Source organism: Platalea leucorodia (genome assembly GCF_965183815.1).
Source record: "Platalea leucorodia genome assembly, chromosome: 3".
In the NCBI taxonomy this organism is placed as follows: domain Eukaryota; kingdom Metazoa; phylum Chordata; class Aves; order Pelecaniformes; family Threskiornithidae; genus Platalea; species Platalea leucorodia.
Window position 1 is genome coordinate 97,849,182 of NC_138825.1, and position 18,923 is coordinate 97,868,104.

The following is an 18,923-nucleotide window of genomic DNA, read 5'->3' on the forward strand; positions in this document are numbered from 1 at the left end:
GAAATGTTCTACCTGATACTTCAAAGAGAAATATAACATCAGTATTTAAGTTCTGGCTGCTTTTAAAATGGAACAAAATGTTCCCAATGTATGGGGATTTTTATGAATACGTTCATATCTCTTAGTATTTCAGTTTCTGGTTTAAGTCGCTGTACAGTGAATATATTTGGCCCATATGAATAAGAAAGAATTTCGAAAGAATTCCTGTCTATTGAGAATAACTACATATTACACCATTAACTTAAAGATGCTGTAGTTTGTTAAGAAGCATATATGATATCAATGTTTATGGATTTCTAAGTAAATAGTTGAGTAAAGTCCTCGACTGAAAGAGATGCTTAAAAATGTTCCCTTAAACTTGACATATAAAATACTCTAGCTGGCTACATCTGCTCATGAACTCCAAAAATTACCTTCACCCACCTCTGTCGAACTTTTTTTTTTTTTAAGCAAAGTACAAAACCCTTGACCTTTTACGTTCTGGGACTATTAGACCAGCACTCAAACCAGAGTGGTGCTCTACATCACTAACTGCAGAGAGGTGCTCTACTGCACTAACTGCTACATTTTCAATGTAGCAAAGTTTCAGAGACATAGTGGGAGTATTTCCTAATCACAATGTGTTCATGTGAAAGTCTGACTTCAAAGTCAGGTGCATGCAAAACAAACTACCCACTTTACCACTTTCTTCTCCTGCTTTCCAATTCCTACCAGCCTTCCACGGCTCATTTTACTAAGGCACACAACTCCCAAATTTACTCTCAGGGGGTTTCCAGAACTCTGCTGATTTGCTTTAGCTTGTCTGTCTCTTCTGGCTTTACATCTATCGATGTCTGTTCTTTCCTTGTTTACTCATCCAGAGTAAAACCTAAAAGGAATCTAAGATCTTTTCTCTGTGGATAGTTTCCTAAGTCTCTTATAGATAACAGCAGTGCATTATTCATTCTCATTACCCAACATACAAATCTGCTGTAGACAAGGGAAACTAGGAATGTGAAGCTTTCTTTAAGCATCCAGAGAGGCAGCTGGAGAGATAGTGTACATTCAAATAGCTGCATATCACTCCCAAAAAATCATCAAATCATCAATAAGAAAGAGGAAGAAAGTATGCCTTTTGTGTAAATTTAGTCAAAAAGCCTTCAGAACAACTTGTTTGAAGTGGTTTAAAAAGTTGATGATCTATAATAGCCATAGAAACATTTTTTCTGCTTCTCAACTGAGCCTGTGTTGATTAGCTCAACTGAGTACAGCATTTCCGGTGTTACCTAAGTACAAAAATTATCAACAGCATTATAAAATCACCTATCAATCACGCTAATGGTTTTAAAACATGGTAAGGTGTATAGTGTAGATGTAAATATAGCATGTTTAAAGATAGAAAATGCATTGGAGAGATGAACAACACTATCATGCAGACCTGCTGACTGTTTTCCTTATGCAGCTGATCTTTGTAGCTCTATTTTATTTCTTTAAAAGTTCTTAGTCTTACACTTTTTAGCTCCTGAAGTCTTTCTGTATAGCGGAAGCATTCAAGTTGGGATTTAGTGTGTCTGAAGAAATTATCATGAATGAAACTATGTAGAAAACATGAATAAGCAAAACAGTTACCTGTTTTACCATGTTCAAGTAAACCAATCCACCGCAGTATTCTTATACCAACCTGAACATCGACTTTCTTCTTTGAAGTATGGATAATCATGCTTAACCACGTATTGCTTACTTTTTCTCAGACACAATGTACCACATCATTAGCTGACATAGTCCAGTGTATCTCCACTGAAGCTAGAATTATGCTAACATATGAACTCAATCTTGAAGGCTTTCTTATGCTATTTCTCAAGCTCTGTGTTCAGTAGTTGTTCCTTCTAAAAAAAGAAACCAAACACTATTCTGTTGAAATACTATATACAATACTACAATGTGACAGACTGAAGGCATAGCTTCATCTGTGTTATTGATGTCTGTCATTGATGTATATTTTTTCTGTGACATAAACAGTTTTGATAGGCACTATAAGACCTATTCACTTTTTTAAACCTGTATTATATTGGAAACTTACGTTCAGCATCAACTGCTATACTTTGGTCTTCACTCTGGGACTCTATCTCTCTCTGAATAGCTCTGGTTTACTTTTTGTTTTTCTGAAATATACTTGCTTCTATTTCCTGAGACATATCTCACTTTTAAAACTTGTTCCTTTAAAATATTTAACCTCTTTAGATCTGTTTGTATTATACCTTTCTCCTCAGTATTTGGCACCAATTTAGTACAAACTCTGTATGTGATCAAATTTTTGTTTAATCTACTTTCCGGATCATTAATAACATTAATAAAATCATTAATAACAACATTAAATAACATTAGAACTAACAACAATCTTTGTGGCAAATTCAGGCTGTCATCTCAGTACACTGACATTCATCTTTACTCCAGGTTTATAACCCATCTCATCCTGTTCTCAATCCACAATTCTGGTGGATAATTAGAGTCAGTTTTCCAAGAAATTTTTATAAAACTTAAAACCACCACCTTTCTGGAACTCCAAGTGTAATATACATGTCACTTATTGCAAATTATTTTTCCTCTTGGCCAATGCAAATCAAGGAATAGAGTGCTTTAGGAGCAAAAAGATTGGCTGTGCAACTAAGGCTGTCAGGTTTGGTACCCACAATAGCCTGCTGTTGTCCATATCATGTTTGTACTAAGGACACTGGGCAATATCCTGATTCTACACATTCTTTAGGCAAACTCCACTAGTCTTTCATCAGGATGTATTCCTTACTGGACTCTATGATCTCTGGAACGTTAGGAACATTCTGTACAATGCTGCACAAGGAAGTGTAGCCAAATATTTCAGTATAGCTTCAGTACAGCAAAATAATATTTCTAAAACAGGGTAAACTTTATTCACCTGGCTTGGTGAAGAAAGTATAACATATAGAGAGAAATGAATAGAGCACAGGTTTGCTGCATTAAAAGAAGCGTGGCCAGCAGGTCGAGGGAGGTGATTCTGCCCCTCTGCTCTGCTCTGGTGAGACCCCACCTGGAGTACCGTGTCCAGCTCTGGGGTCCTCAGTACAAGAAGGACATAAACTTGTTGGAGAGGGTCCAGAGGAGGGCCACAAAAATGATCAGAGGGATGGAGCACCTCTGCTATGAGGAAAGGCTGAAAGAGCTGGGTTTGTTCAGCCTGGAGAAGAGAAAGCTGTGGGGAGACCTTGTTGCAGCCTTTGAATACTTAAAGGGGGCTTATAAGAAAGATGGGGACAGACTTTCTGGCAGGGTCAATAGCGATAAGACAAGGGGTAATGGTTTTAAACTAAAAGAAGGTAGATTCAGATGAGATATAAGGAAGAAATTTTTTACAATGAGGGTGGTGAAACACTGGAACAGGTTGCCCAGAGAGGCTGTAGATGCCCCATCCCTGGAAACATTCAAGGACAGGTTGGATGGGCCTCTGAGCAACCTGATCTAGTTGTAGATGTCCCTGCCAATTGCAGGGGGAATGGACTAGATGACCTTTAAAGGTCCCTTCCATCCCAAAGCATTCTATGGTTCTATGATTCTTTTGTATGAGAGAAGAATCTGTGAGGGTGATACTGAGTCCAGAAGTAGACGAGAGCACAGAAGTTAAGGGTAGATTGACAAATAGTATATGGGAGTAAAGAGAAAAGTATAAGAATGTCTGTCATACTGTGAAATCAACAGCAAATTCTGTCATCATCTAACACAGTCTGTAATCTTATGACATTCCTCTGAGTAAGGGAGTATCCTTTTCTCATAGAGGAGGGCATTGATATGCAGAGAGATTAAAATCCTAATTAGCTTTGCCTAATTTTAGGCAGCCCCAGCTGCAGATTGAAAATGTCTAATGAAGCCAGGAACTAAACTTACTTGTACCCTAACATTAAAAAAAAAATTATCTATTCAAAAGATCTTTGACAGATAAACCTGTTTGATCTGCTTCCATTGCAAGAAAGCTAGCTTCAAGTTCCAGTTTGATGGGGTTTTAAATGGAAAGTATAGAAGATCTTTCTGGGAACATAGCATGTTTTATTACATTTTACCCTGACTTTATGTCAGTATGTGGAGTAAGTGCACTGAAATGTGCGTATATGAATATAAATGATATTTATACTAAAAATTAAACAAACAAACAAACAAACAAAACCCCTTCTAACTGTTAAAGGTATCAGTCTTTCAGATTCCCAAATGAGAGGAAAATATCTTAGCTAAGATGGAAGTTAATCAGTTCATATAATGAACTTATGTGGGATGCCTACATACATATGTGATCAGGTGTAAGGGGTGTATTCAATGAGGCATTTGCAATTTTACTTTTGTTCTAGGAATGAAAGTCTGAATGTCTGAATGTTTGATATTCATCTTGTTAAAAGCTATTTTCCCTTTTAACATTTCACCTGACCTGTGCTGGAACTGAATTATTATTCAGTCTCTCAAGCATGCTTGAAGTTATTCAAGGAAATTGGAGGTGCGGGGAGAGAGAGAGAGATGTTTGCATTGACAGTGTAATCATCTGTGGTTTTAAGGTAAACAAAAATAAGAGCCAAGGTAAACGTTTTCTTGCTGATCTTAGTTGGATTATTTCTTTGCTAATGACCTTCATGTAGAGGCTACCAGCCAGCCAACCGTATAAGAACTCTCTTTCTGTTTCCATGCTTGTCAAAGCAGGTTCACTCAAATTTGAGAGAACAGTAATCTCTCATAGCATTTTATCTACCTCTGCAAACACACAGTTGTTTATGCTTTTTTTTTTAATCATTAACCTAATTTCTATGAATACCATTGAGAAGTCCTCATTTCAACAATGTAAAAGTAAGTTTGGCAGTGTGCCTTCTTAAATATGAAACTCAAATGTAAGTGAAAAAATATTCTTTTGAGATTTTTTATGGTTAGACAAAAAATTATAAAGCAGAGGTAATTTTGGCAAATGGGAAAATGTGAAAAACTGCAAAACTAAATAATTTTCTTTTTTTTTTTTTTAATTGGAAATGTGTATAATTTTCCATCACCTGTGACAGTTTTTCTTGGACTCATATGAGGGCTCATACAAACCACTCATTTTTTAAAAAATCTGAAGTTTTCATTAAGTACCCTACTGCACTATCTGGGCTTATAGCAAAGGTAGAGGAAGAATGATAACATCCAGAGCAGGTATCTGGTTAAAGAAGAGACCCAGCTAGGAGAGCTACAGGTTGGAGATAGCTGTTGGTACAGCTGTGAGCACACTGCCTTCCTGTAATATTCTTTGCTCCTCTTGTCAACACTGAAATTAATCCAATAAGCATTCATACAGAAATATCAGTGCTCTACTAGTTGCATCCTCACTGTTTGGCTCAGGTAGGTGGAGCACCTTCATGTCCCTTGGAGAGTTTCTGTGGGATGGTTAGGGGATCTGTGGGATCCAGAGGACAGAGGAACCTGCAGGGATGGTGTTGTTTATCCAGGTTGGGTAGGATGCTCATTCTGGAAGGTTCCCTCTCTCTGTGAGTGACTCTGTGAGTGGTTGTTCTGGATTTCTTCATATTTCACATACAATGATTGACTGATTCCTTTCAGACAAGGAAGAGTTTAAAGGAGAATGAAAGGGGATAAAAATAGAGGAAATTTCTCTCTTTCAGGCATGAAAAATGTTTTGCATATTCTTCTAGTATCCTGGTGTGGGTTTTTTTAATGAACAAGATTTTTTAGTGAGACCTATGAAGGGCACTTTGACTGGCACCAAAACAAACAAACGAGAATAAGACACTATTTCAAAGAAAGGTCTGCAAAAGACTTTGCCAAGGTCTGAATCTTTAAGACCAGATTTCCAGCTAAATCCTGGAGGCAGCTAAGAGAAGGGACAGATAATCTATTAAATGGTCAAAAGTCAAATTGTATGTTCCAGAATAATGAGTTCATTTAAGAGCCAAGGTTAATAAAATACATCTCAAACAAATATAAAGACATTCTGTAAAAAGTAGCTCAGCTAAAAGACTCTGTGCTAAAACAACAGTTACAGAGGAACTTTCAGGAAGGACTATTCCTAAGAGTCCTTGAATGATTCATTTCATTCTAAAGCAGGAGAAGGTGAAATTTTAACTGCATATTTAACATTTGAGAATATGTGCCCATGTTTATAATTCATGCAGCAGTAGACAATGGGGCTCAGTCATAAGCTGACTGGCCAGGGGAAGTTTTTCTGATCTTTTCAAAAGGCTTTTAATCCATCTCCATGTAAATAAAAATATGCTAGCTGGTAAAATTTGAGAATAAGTATACTAATGTTCACTTTAATTGGAAAATATTTGTATTAAAGTTTGAGTCCCCTTAGTCTATGAAGCTGGGACAGTATTTAGTGAATATATGTGTTTCACTTTGGCTGCTCTCAATCTCTTTTTTTTTTTTTTTTATCAGTATACAAACATATTTTATTCTAAGAGGACTGAAAAACTACCTATATTGATCTTAAATAAATCTTCATTTTAATATTTATAACTAGTTTATTAAAGACAGATTTTTCATGTAACCTATAATAGAATTTTCAAATTCTAATGTTAAAACCAAGTCATTTAAACTTGATTGTTCAACTGTCTGAGATAGTCAGGCAGACACTTTTAACACCATGTGTGAATTGTCATTTCAGTTCTTTATTTCCACTTTTTTTATTCTTTTCTCATTCACTGAAACTACTGTACTTTGAAAAGCACAAAGATTAATTACTATACCTAGACTTCTCTAAGAATACATTTACTGCACAGTTCTACACAACTCCAAATGAAAACAAGGAAATATTCAGAATCTATGAAAACCTATTTTCCGACTTCTAGTGGGTCCAATAAAGATTACTGTAAGTGGATTTATTGTCTTTCAAAGTAATTAAAAGTAAAGTTCCTGGGAGCGGAATAAATCCCGTCTAATTTTTAAGTGCCTACAGTGTAAATGTCTGTACCAGGCTTGTCACTCTGTGCTCTCTGCAGGTTCTGTGGAAAGAAATGAGAATTTTAAAGACTCCAATCATCTGACCTATTTTGGACGTAGAGTTCAGGGTGAGACAAAACATGCTTCAAAAGTTAAGAGTTTTTCATGGCCTGTAAATGCAATAGCATGGATGTAAAGGCCCACATTTCAGAAGGTGAATCTTAACAGTCCACGCTCTGCCAAATAACATATTTTTTAATGTTCCTACTAGCTTCTTGGTTGAAATGGTCAAGAAGTAATGGGTCTGTGTGTATGTCTGCATGCACACACATGTGTACATATGTACTAAATCTAGTTAGGTTTTATACCATAACTACATTCAAAAACAGAAAAAAGAAAAAAATACACTTAAGTTGTAGCTTGCTAAAATTACTTTCATTTTAAAGAAAAAAAATATGATGCAGTCCCAGTACTTGTGCACTGAAGAAAATCGTTAGGTCATGTAATATATTTTGCTTGATGAGCTCATTGCCACATAAAATAGGGAATGGGAAATGCTTAGTGTAGATTATCTTTATGTACTCTTTATTAACATACTGGTTGTTACATAGTTTCTGCAAAAAAAAAAGATAATATTAAATTCAGAGCAGAAGTGCAAAAATAAACCAAAGCAGATCACATACATAAAACTAAAAATAGCTCTACCAACTACAAGTTCAGCTAAACTCCTAAGAAATGCAAATTCTGATTTTAGAGCTTAAAATGTTTGGGTCAGTTAAAAATTAAACACTCTTATTAGAAGTGTTGACTTTTCTACACTCTGTAATATGGAAGGTAACTGCGAGTTATATTCTTTATAAGGACCTTCAGGAAGTTATTTGGTAAAATCAGACTTACTAGTCTGTACATCTCTAGCTGATTCTGTTATGCTCAAAATCTTGGTTATGGGCAAGGGAGGAGCACACCTTATATATGTGTAAAGCCAAGAATTTATTGGTCATGTATCTGAAATGTTAAAAATAGAATCATTATTGGGCCAGATCTAATCGCTGCAGAAAATAAATAAAAATGCAGTTTAAATTGGTACTCACACAATTTTTAATTTCTGCCCCTTTTCATGACATTATACTCTCCCTTTTCCCTCTTTCTCCAGTCTTAAGGTCAATAGTTTCATAGTGGTGGTGTTGGGGGCAGTGTTACAGAATCTATAGTCCTTCAGTGGGAGGATACAGGTGGTTTCTTCTTCATCTCTCTAGGATCCGCTTGGGGTCATTTCTGTATGTCTGCTAAAATGCTTTTACACTTTTTCTTCATTGGGATGCAGTTCTATTTTGTATCTGAATCTACTTTTTATGGTGGCTCTAATATATATTAAATATTATTTCTTTGTTCTTTTTGTTACCCTTAATACCAGTTTTGTCCAGCTCCCGGTCTGCATTCTTTAACTGACCACTGGTGAGTTGTTTCTAGCCATAGGCTCTCCAATGCCAAACCTATGCCCCATCTCTTATCATCCCATGCCTGTGTTTCTCACATCATATCCTGTGTCTCCACTTCTCAAAGCCTCTGTTATCATACCAGCCCTGTATTTCTTTACAGCATTGCATTAGAGTTGTAAAACTCATTCTACGTAGAATAACTACTTATTACTACTACCTATATAGAACTATGGTCGTACCATACAAAGATAAACAAAAGTAAAGCAAATTAGAAGAAAAAAACTGCTGTCACAGTTAAGCCAAGTAAAACATCACTGCAGGAAAGACAGGTCAAGCCTGACGAACCTCAGTCCTGAGGCCTTGCAAATTCAGTGCGAAGCTTATGGCCTGTTGCTAGCAGTCGCAGTATTGTATTGCAGGGCTACACAGTAAACCCCCTCATGTTTCCTTTCAGAATTTGTATTGCATTTGCCACCTTTCCTACTTCTGGTCCCAAAGTCAATTTAAATGATTGCTCACATGCCACTGACAGTACTTCAGCAATGTCATTATTTTAGTCCCTTTAGAATTCTTAGGTGAATATCATCTGGATTTGGTTATTTGTTATTGTTTATTTAAATGCACTCGTAAGTTTATAATCAGGTACAGACATACGTATGCCAGTTTATCTTAGCTGGCTGGCACCAACCCCAGAGCTATGTACTTGCCTTAGTGCATCATGGATTCTAAGCCAACAAACACAGATGAGAAGCAAGGTATATTCTTTCATGTTTAGTATGCTAATGTAGTTAAATGTCTCATCCCATAGTGCACAGAAAGTAGAAGTGGGGATGAGCTGCTTGAGAGGAATATAGATACATTACCTGAGTGTGCATGGATAGAGTTAGAAAAGCTAAAGCTCAGCTGGAGATGGAACTAACAAGAATCAGGGAGGACAAGAAAGTTTTCTCTTAGTATATTGGTAGCAAAAGAAAAGACAAGGAAAATAAGGGCCCTCTATTCAATGGCACAGTGGGTACAATGCAAAGTAAATTGCTTTTTATGCCTCAGTTTTCACAAGTGTGTGCTCAGGTGCCTTCCAGTTCCTTGAGCCTAGTAGCAGACAAAGTCTGGGAATGTAGCATCACCCACAGTAGAGGAACATACTGTTAGGAGCACATAAGTACATCGGAAATGTGCAGGTCCATGCGACCAGAAGAGACATACCAATGGGTGCTGAGGAACCTGGCCAATGACATTGTGAGGTCACTATCATCTTCGAAAAGTCATAGTAAGCTGGTAAGGTCCTTGACAGGAAAAACTTAAATGCCAACCCCATCTTCAAGAACTGAAGTGTATTGAATTGCCAGATTCTCCACCTGGGATGGGGCAATCCTGGTTATACATACAAACTGGGGGATGAAAGGCTGGAGAACAGCCCTGCAGAACAAGATCTGGGGGTTTGGGTTGATGGCAAGTTTTAATATGAGTCAACAATGTGCTATGGCAGTCAAAAGAGCCAACCATGTCCTGGGGTGCATCAAGCATAGGAGAGCTAGCCAGTCAAGGGAGGTGATTGTCCCACTCTACACTGCACTGGTGTGGCCCCACCTCAAGTACTGTGTGAAGTTTGGGGCACCTCCAGAGGAGGGCGACCAAGATGGTGAAAGGTCTCGAGGGCAAGACTTACGAGGAGTGGCTGAGGTCACTTGGTTTGTTCAGCTTGGAGAAGAGAAGGCTGAGGGGTGACCTCATCATAGTCTACCACTTCCTCAAGGGGGGCAGCGGAGGAGGAGGTGCTGAACTCCTCTCTCTGGTGATCAGCGACAGGACATGAGGAAATGGAAAGAAACTGCATCAGGTAAAGTTCAGATCAGACATTAGGAAAATGCTCTTCACTGAGAGAGCGGTCAGTTACTGGAACAGGCTCCACAGGGAAGTTTGTTACAGCACCAAGCCTGTCAGAGTTCAAGGAGCATCTGGACAATGCTCTTAGTCATATGGTTTAGTTTCAGGTAGTCCTGAGAGGAGCAGGGTCCCTTTCAACTTGAGATATTCTATGATTCTACGAATCACAAAATCACAGAATGGTTGAGGTTGGAAAGGGACCTCTGGAGGTCATCTTGTCCAACTCCCTTGCTCAAGCAGGGTCACCTAGAGCAGGTTGCCCAGGACCATGTCCAGATGACTTTTGAATATCTCCAGGGACAGAGACTCCACCACCTCTCTGAGCAACCTGTTCTAGTGCTTGGTCACCTTTGCAGTAAAAAAATGTTTCCTGATATTCATGCGTAACCTCAGTTTGTGCCCGTTTGTGGTCCCACTTTATTTCGCTGATATCTTGGGCCTAGAATTTGTAATTAAACAGTTTAACTCATAAGAACAGATACTTTGGTAAAAAATGTGTAAGGTCATTTTTAAAAATAAACAGTCCAACAGTAAATTGTGATCAAATTATTTTCCCTCTCTCTTACATTGTATAATTTCTTTATTTTTTTCCTTTGTTCCTTCTACCTACTGAACTTATTTCTGATAGAAGAATAACATGCTTAATTGCACACAAAAATCTTGTTTGAGTTCTCCAAGTATTGCATTTCTCAATTATTCAGCCCTCACTCACTATGAAGTGATAATTAGGCATTAAAAGCTAAGTGGATTACTGTGGAGATCTCTCCTGACATCCATTTAACACTTAATCAGATCTTAATACCATAAATTATGCATTTCTCAGCAGTATTCAGATTCTAATAAATTTTATAACAGTTTGGAGTTACCAGGTTTTCTTGACCTCATTGTGGCAGGGAAAAGTTGTACAGTTTGCTTGAAGAATACAGCCGTTATAAGGATTTCAGATTTATAGCAAAATAATTTTTAAGTTAGTTTGATTATACTAATATTTATTCATAAGTGTTTCTTGGAAAAGACAGCTCCACCTTCATGAATAAATACGAAAAAATGGATCCAAGATACATATTAAGGCGAAGTTTATTCCCAGCTTTTTTTTTTTTCAATTTTGCCCTCCAGACCTCATTAAGAAACAAAAATGGAAAAAACCTCCCACATTTCCTAGGAGATAGCAACTTTCTGAATGTATTTCAGTTGATTTCATAATTAAAATATGTATTTATTTTTTAGCATGCCTTTTTGCCAACCAATATTACACAAAGTTACATTTTATAACTCCTGTCCTGGCTGATAGCATGGCTTTCTAAAAGTATTAATCATGATGGTATCTCCCCAGAGATACAGATACATATAGTTACCATTAGTGTCAATACAAAGTGAGCAAATGAGAGTCTTGTAAATGTAAGGTCGTGTTGTCCATAGTTGCCCATGTAATATTACATATTATATTATAATAATAAACAGCAAGAAGTATCTAATTTCTTATTTTCTCTATTTTTTTAAATTTTATAGTAATAATAAACTTAAAAAAATATTTCTAACTTAGTAAGCTTTATAACTTACAGTAAAATATAATCATCTTGGCGGTTGAAAAATTGATATAGGTTAATACAGGGTTATTTTTGGCTGAGCAGCAAAGGGACAAAATAAACATTAAATGTCTGTATAGCATGCTGGTCAACCTCTCTGTAAATACATGAGATTCTACATGTGGTTCAGCACCTGTTGGCCCAAGATTTCTCGCCAACAAATCACAGCATTAAGGCCTTAATAAGTACATTCCTGTTTACATTTATAGAAGTTGATAAAAAGCAATCTTTAGGTCTTAGTTTGACACTCCATTCCAGCATATTAAAAGATGCAGTGTATGTTTCTCAAAGCTTAAGTGTTTTACATTAGGAATGGACTAAAGTGAATTAAATTGACAGAAATGCTTTGCTGAAACAGAGACATAGTCATTCCTTACCAAATTTTATACTATTAGTTCATATTGTCTTGATGTCTCTGGCTTTAGATCAAAAGGAGCACTGATTAAAAATTTAAAAATTATTTCATTATTTGAAGTAAAATTATTTCTTTTTTTTGCCATATGAAGAATTTCCAATAGAATGTTAACTTTTGACACAACATTTTACAGAACATATTATCTGATTAAAAGAAACGATCCCAATTTCTTGTACATCTCTCCCAAACATTTTTCTCCTGTACAGCTCTTTCATTTTTTCTTCTTAAGCCACTGAGTGAAGTAACACTGATTACAAACAAGTTGGTGGTAAAAACATCAGTAGTCTACTCTCATTTTCTTTTTGAAGTTTTCCTCTTTGAAACTTTTCAAAACTCCTCCACCTTCTTCTAGTTTTCTCAACAGTAAAGATTGTTTCACTTTTCCTTTCTCTATTCTTTATCTTTTCTAAAATTGAAAAAAAAAAAAATGGAACTCCTGCTGTAGAAATAGTAAATTAAAAATAAAAAAAATATCATGGAAAAAGGAACAATAGCACACCAATAACAAGAAAAAAATCTCAAGAACCTTCACACAGAACTCATTGTATTGTTTTCAGTACAAAAAAGAATAAGGAGAAAACCTTAATGTGTTTTCTTTCCTGTCAAATCTACTGGTTTTCCAAGACTAACGGTAAAGCTGACAGTCTTCCTTATTGACTCTTATCACATTGGCAGAGATATATTTCTCTTCCGTACATTTTTTTAGAACTATCCAGTTACAAGTTCAGTTATTTCTTCCTGCTGAGCTAAAAAAAAGTCTTCAGCTAAATGAGCAAGTAATTGTTCAGTGGAATGACACTAAAGGTTACCTCAGACAAATATGGACTAGCTTTTACCTAGCCAAAATGGAGCCCAGAAAAGACACAATGAATATACACATAATAGTATTGAAAGTCTTGAGTAGAGATGACTCACGCAGCAGTAAAACGCAGAAGAAAACACGAAGGTATTACCTCCATTTCAGATAATTATTTCCAGTGAAAATCCTCCCTCTTCAGCTCAGTATCCCCATTTTGGGTCCCATCTAAAATTGTTTTATAATGCTTTTGTTTTGACCTTTTCCTTTAAGACCTTGAGATTTTTTTTTTTATATATACATGGAGAGAAAGGCGTCTGGAAACTTACACAAGGTCTTTAAATTCTAACCAATTTCCAGAAAGATTATTTAAAGCAATAGTTATTTTACCAATATTACTAATACTGTTCTTGGCTTTTTGGTAAGAACATGATACCTTTTTAGGATTTTTTTTTTTCAACCCCAGGAGAATTCTGTGAGGTGCAAATTGATAACTGTGGTTCCAGTTTGTGTGAAAACGGAGGAACATGTGTTGACTATGAAGATCATTTTAAGTGCACTTGCCCTATAGGTGAGTAATTGGAAATTTATTGTATTTTCTAAACAGAACAAAGAAAATGTCATCTAAATATTTAAAGTTTAAGAAACAGCACCATAAAAATAGCAATATATCTCAATGTATGCAATGAACATTTTTATGAAGAATCCCACTTTTTCACTTTGTTTTGGAAATAAAACCACCAAATTACTCTAGTAGAATGGTGTTAACTGCTAACACCCTGAACAGACATAATGTCAATATTCTGAATGAACTGTGATTAAACATTCTCTTTGTGGTGCAGGTTTTGAAGGTGAAAGATGTGAACTGGATATTGACGCCTGCCTATTCTACAATATAAGCTGTGCCCCAGGAGCACTGTGTATGGATAAATCTCATGGATTTAATTACACGTGTTTATCACCATGTATTGGAAACACAGAGGTAGGATAAAGTGGTATATTCCCCTCAGTGTTTTTGGGAAATCAAACAAGTTATTCTAAGAGCAGTGAGCTGACAAAGCCTCATTTCCCATGGGTTTTCTGAACACAGTACTCATTCTTGATACATTCTCATGCTAACCTTCCTCTTTCCTGTGTAACACGCACATCCAAAAGTGCATGATGTGACTAGTCTGGTCATTGTCCGACAAACTGTGTAATGCCTGAGCTCTGGCTTTCTTGCTCTTTATACGTTTACTCGCTGATGTCTCCTTCTATCCCCTGCTTGCTGCTGCTATGTTGTGAAACTTCTAGGAACTTAAGGAGAAATTTCCTTGAAATGTTTGATATGTTTAAAAATCACTAGAGAGAAGACTGATGGTACACCAATGCACAGAAAGAATGACAAGAGCTTAATTTCCATTAAAAACAAAAATAAAGACCATAATCAATAAAAAAAAAAAAAAAGCAAAACTAAATACGCTGTAATGAGAGCTGAAAATGTAGTTAGAAAAAATCAAAATTCTCCTTGCAAGTTACTCTTAAATGCTCACAGAATATAGTAATGAATGCGATTTTTGTACATTCAAAGTAGTCTAGAAATCTTTAAGTTAGACACTGGCAACACTTAGGCCAAAATAGCATCCATCTTGTACCCAGATGTCTTTAAGAAATGTATTTGCTATATCCTTCTCACTTCCCTTTAGTGACCTTTTCAATTAAATTACTGGTTTGGGTAGGACTCATTCACATCAGGGTGGACTACAGACCCAGGCCTGTGGGTTACTGAGATTAGAATACGGGATAAAGTAAAATACCGTTGCACTTTTTTATGGTGATAGTTATTTTAAAAGCTATGTACACAATGCTACATAGCCCTTTCAAACAGCTGCTCAAACATGATAACCAGTGTTTCAAAGGCTTAATCAATTCTTTTATTGAAATACATTCACCGTAAAAATATACTATGCAGAGCAGGCAATGTGTTTACAAAGAAGCAATCAACATTTCTGTCACCTTGAAGTCCATCGGTACACACTCACCAATGAATATGAAATGTAACACTGAAATACTCATTGGCTCAAAGGTTTATATTTAAATTGTTCAGCATCTGGTAAATTTTAACATTTTTATGATTTAAAATGTCATACTGAGTGCAAATTTATTGTACATGGCATAAAACCATAATGATGCAATAATCATTACGGCTAGTTAGGATGGGAGGTGACGGTGTGCCAAGGATGCTGATGGGAGCTACTAAAACATTTTCCTGTAATATTTGCTTAAAAGCCCTCAGACATATACAATTTATTCATACAAACATTTCATAGCCCATCATAAATGTCATGTGCGAAAAAAATTTAATAATATATGTATGTATCTAATATATACTCATTGTATGAGACATTTAATTTGGGCATAGTGTGAATAATTAGTAGATTTTCTAATGGGAAAGGGAATAGAAACTAAATTAAAGGAGTTATATATTTGGATTTGACTTGTTTTCTTAGCCTACAGATCATTAAAGTAATATAATTTACTTATTGGAAAAAATAAAGGCCTTATTCAAACAAATGAATATTTGAATACTTTTTGAAGTAGTGTAAGTAATAATTTGAAATTAAAGGTTTATATTATTCAGTAAATTACATAATTCAGCTTTTAATTCTTTATTTATTCTTTGTGGGTGGAAAGTAAGTATATATTTCTGCATTCTGTCATTTCTTTTCCATTTCCAAAGGTACCTTAGTTGTGCTGAACTGCTTTACTTCTGTGCATTCAGCACAATAAGCTGAAAAGAATGGTACTATTTTTAATATTTTCTCAATAAACAAAAAGTAGATTTAAGTCATTTGGGCTCTTTTATCTCTATATAAATGTATAATGATACTAATGTGTAGGTTTTTTTTTCCCTTTCCCAGAACAACACTTAAAACATTAAGGTTATTTTTAATATTATTTTATTTATAATTTATCTTAAAATAAATATTTAAAAAAAAAGAAATGTGAATGTATTAAAACAGGGGATATCTTCCTTTAAATTTCAAAATCTAATTTTGTAACCAGGATAAAGCCTGCCTGCCCTGTACCTAGAATTATGAAGGACCTCCAAATAAATCAAAATTTTGGCATCTTTAAATTAATGACTTCCAACAAGATCAAATTCAGCCACTTCATATTATAATATCTTTTATTCTCTCATCTACTCTGGAAGACGTCAAAAGAAATAAAGAAAATATCCTTGTCCCATATGAATATAGGATGTATGCTACAAACCCCAATATTTTTACTATCAGGAGTTCATAGAGAATTGGTAAGAGCAGTGGTAATAATAAATAGCTGTAGTGCAACATACTAGGCGTAGATCATAGAACCATAGAATAACAGAACACCCAGGTTGGAAGCAACCTCAAAAGACCATCTAGTCCAACATTTCATAGGAAAGGGAGCCTAGATGAGATTATCTAGTACCCTGTCCAATCACATCTAGAAAACCTCCAGTGATGGGAATTCTAGCACATCGCTGGAGAGATTATTCACTTCAAAAGCCCACCTGTGACCCAAACAATCACAAATGCAGAGGCATCCTAAGATGTGTGATTATTTTTAGTGTCCATGGCTAAGTCCTATCGAGCCATTTTATTGCTTCCCTCAAAACACTAGTTTTCCAAAACTCTGTCAGCAAGCTTACAAAATCATAGGTTCTGTTAGCATTTCCTAAGAAAAGATTTGAAATAGTAGCAGTAACTATGGGAACTTCAAGATCTTGGCCAATGGCTATTGTTTTTTAAAAGAAATCATAAGAGTTAAAAAGTACTTTTCAATTATTTTTTATTCTATTTTCAGTTTTAAAATGTAAACAGACACACTTAGTGGGCATCAACTTGGTTTGTTAAAAATAATTCCCATATGAATTAGGAACTGAACCATCTCTGAAAATTCCTCTCAGTGTCTATCTACATCTTTATGGTACTAAAGTTGTGTCCAACTGGATTATTGAGCTCCACTTGCATAATTCCCTTGGAAGTTGTTTCCTCTTTTTATGAGCCAAATGATCCCAAGTTACCGTGTTGTTACGTTTGCAGACAGGATTACCGTTCCAACCTTCTAAATGGAAATATCTATGTGCTCAATACATACTTAGGGTTTAGAAGGGCTGCCACTTTCATGCTTGTCCTGGTCCTTACATGCTGTGCAAGTTTATACAGTTTCTGCATCTGTAGAAGTAAGACAATCACATAAATCATAGAAGAGTGATATAAATACAGCACAGATGCTTACGTTGTGTTCTTTGAGCTTGATGTATTAGGAGGGAAAAAAAAAAAAAACAAACCCACACTTAAAAGATCTTGAAAGCGAGAAAAGTAAAGCTTTTCTGGTTAACCTCAAAGTTGTACCTGCAAATAACTCTTCAGCAAATCTCGGTTGCTTGTGATGCATGTGACATGATGTGATGCTTGACTTTCAGATTAGAGGTTGACTTTGCAGTTCTGACATATTGCAAATACTGCACTGATAGTTTCATTTAAATAGATTTTTAAATGCCTTCACGAAAACAATTTGTGTATGTATTTTTGTCAATCTGTTTAATGAATTTATATATAAAGAGAGGCTTGTGAGCCTCAAATCTTGGTGGTGTTTTCAAGTTATGCCTTCTTGTTTTAAGGCAAACTTTTCAATATTCAAACAAGAGAGAAAATACTTAGATGCTTTAATAGAAGATTGCTCTGGGGAACTTGACAAAAAAATTTGAAGGTGGCTGTCTTTGAATCACTGTTTATCATCTTTGAGAACCTGTACAGGATAGTGAAGACAGGAAAAGTAGGAAAAGGCAGACATTATTTTATGTCTTATATGATTATATACATTCATATATCCAGAAGTAAAGTCTTTTTTATTTATCTAAAGGAAAGTAATGATAATCAATCCATTTAAAGTTTCTGGAAAAAAGTGTTATTTGTAAGAAATATAAAAAAAAAACCAAACAAACAAAAGGTCAAAGAGAGGTGTAGTTGGCCAAAAATTGCCAGAAGTGAATAACTTCAAGGCAATTTATTTTCTTCCTATAACAAGAATAGAAGTGGCAAAGTAAAAAGCTTTTACAAAAGTTGACATCGATCAGCTTCTTATGTAGTAATCTCATAAGCAAACTAGTGAAACAATGCACCTGCTCCAGCTTGATGTAAAACAGATATGATAATGATACTCAATTATTCTAGCAGTAGTTGCCTGGACAAATGTCCAAGGGAAATAGTAAGTAGTGTTCTGCAAGAGCCTGACTTGCACCATGTTCCACTCAGTATTTTCTTTCTGAATGGTGGAACAGATTACACATGATAAAACTGAATCTGACACCACCTTGGAGAAATGATCTGGAAAAGTAGGATGGAATTTAGTGTGTACATTTGCAAAGGACATGTGACATCTGTGAATTTCAGGATTGTTGTGTGAAATTAATCTCCAAAATAAGAAATGACTCTTAATTACTAGTGCTAGTAGACATTGCAGGTAGGGTTTTAGATGCTGAGCAATATAGCCATCTATACAAATATATTTTTTATATAGTTCTCTACAAACTTTGTTTCTTAGAAACTGCTTTAACAGTACTTACTGCAGTTATGGAATGGAAAAATATTGCTTAATTGTCAGGAACCAGAGTAGCAAAACTGAATTAAAGGAAACAGAGTGGAACTGAGTCTGCATAAATTAAGAGAACTAACTCATATTCTGGAGAACAAGAAAGGCATCAGGTTCTGCTTATAGGCAATATAAGGAATTTAAGCATTTGCTCCATGAGGAATAACTCAATAGTATCTACAATGTAGGTAAAGAATAAATGTACAAGCACTTAAATTAAGCAGCGCCTATTTCATATTAATCATACTTTTCCAATTTTTATT

The 18,923-nt window shown here is 35.5% G+C and overlaps 1 protein-coding gene across 1 annotated transcript in view; it reads left to right on the forward strand.

Annotated features, from left to right (window-relative positions):
* The window catches only part of EYS (eyes shut homolog), a gene marked incomplete at its 5' end in the record, with an annotated part of 904,266 nt that overhangs the window by 89,591 nt on the left and 795,752 nt on the right, over positions 1-18,923 (forward strand). Inside the window, 2 exons of the mRNA XM_082305491.1 lie at positions 13,511-13,615; positions 13,887-14,026. Of these exons, the coding sequence (XP_082161617.1) occupies positions 13,511-13,615; positions 13,887-14,026 (245 nt within the window). The remainder of the gene's footprint in view (positions 1-13,510; positions 13,616-13,886; positions 14,027-18,923) is intronic.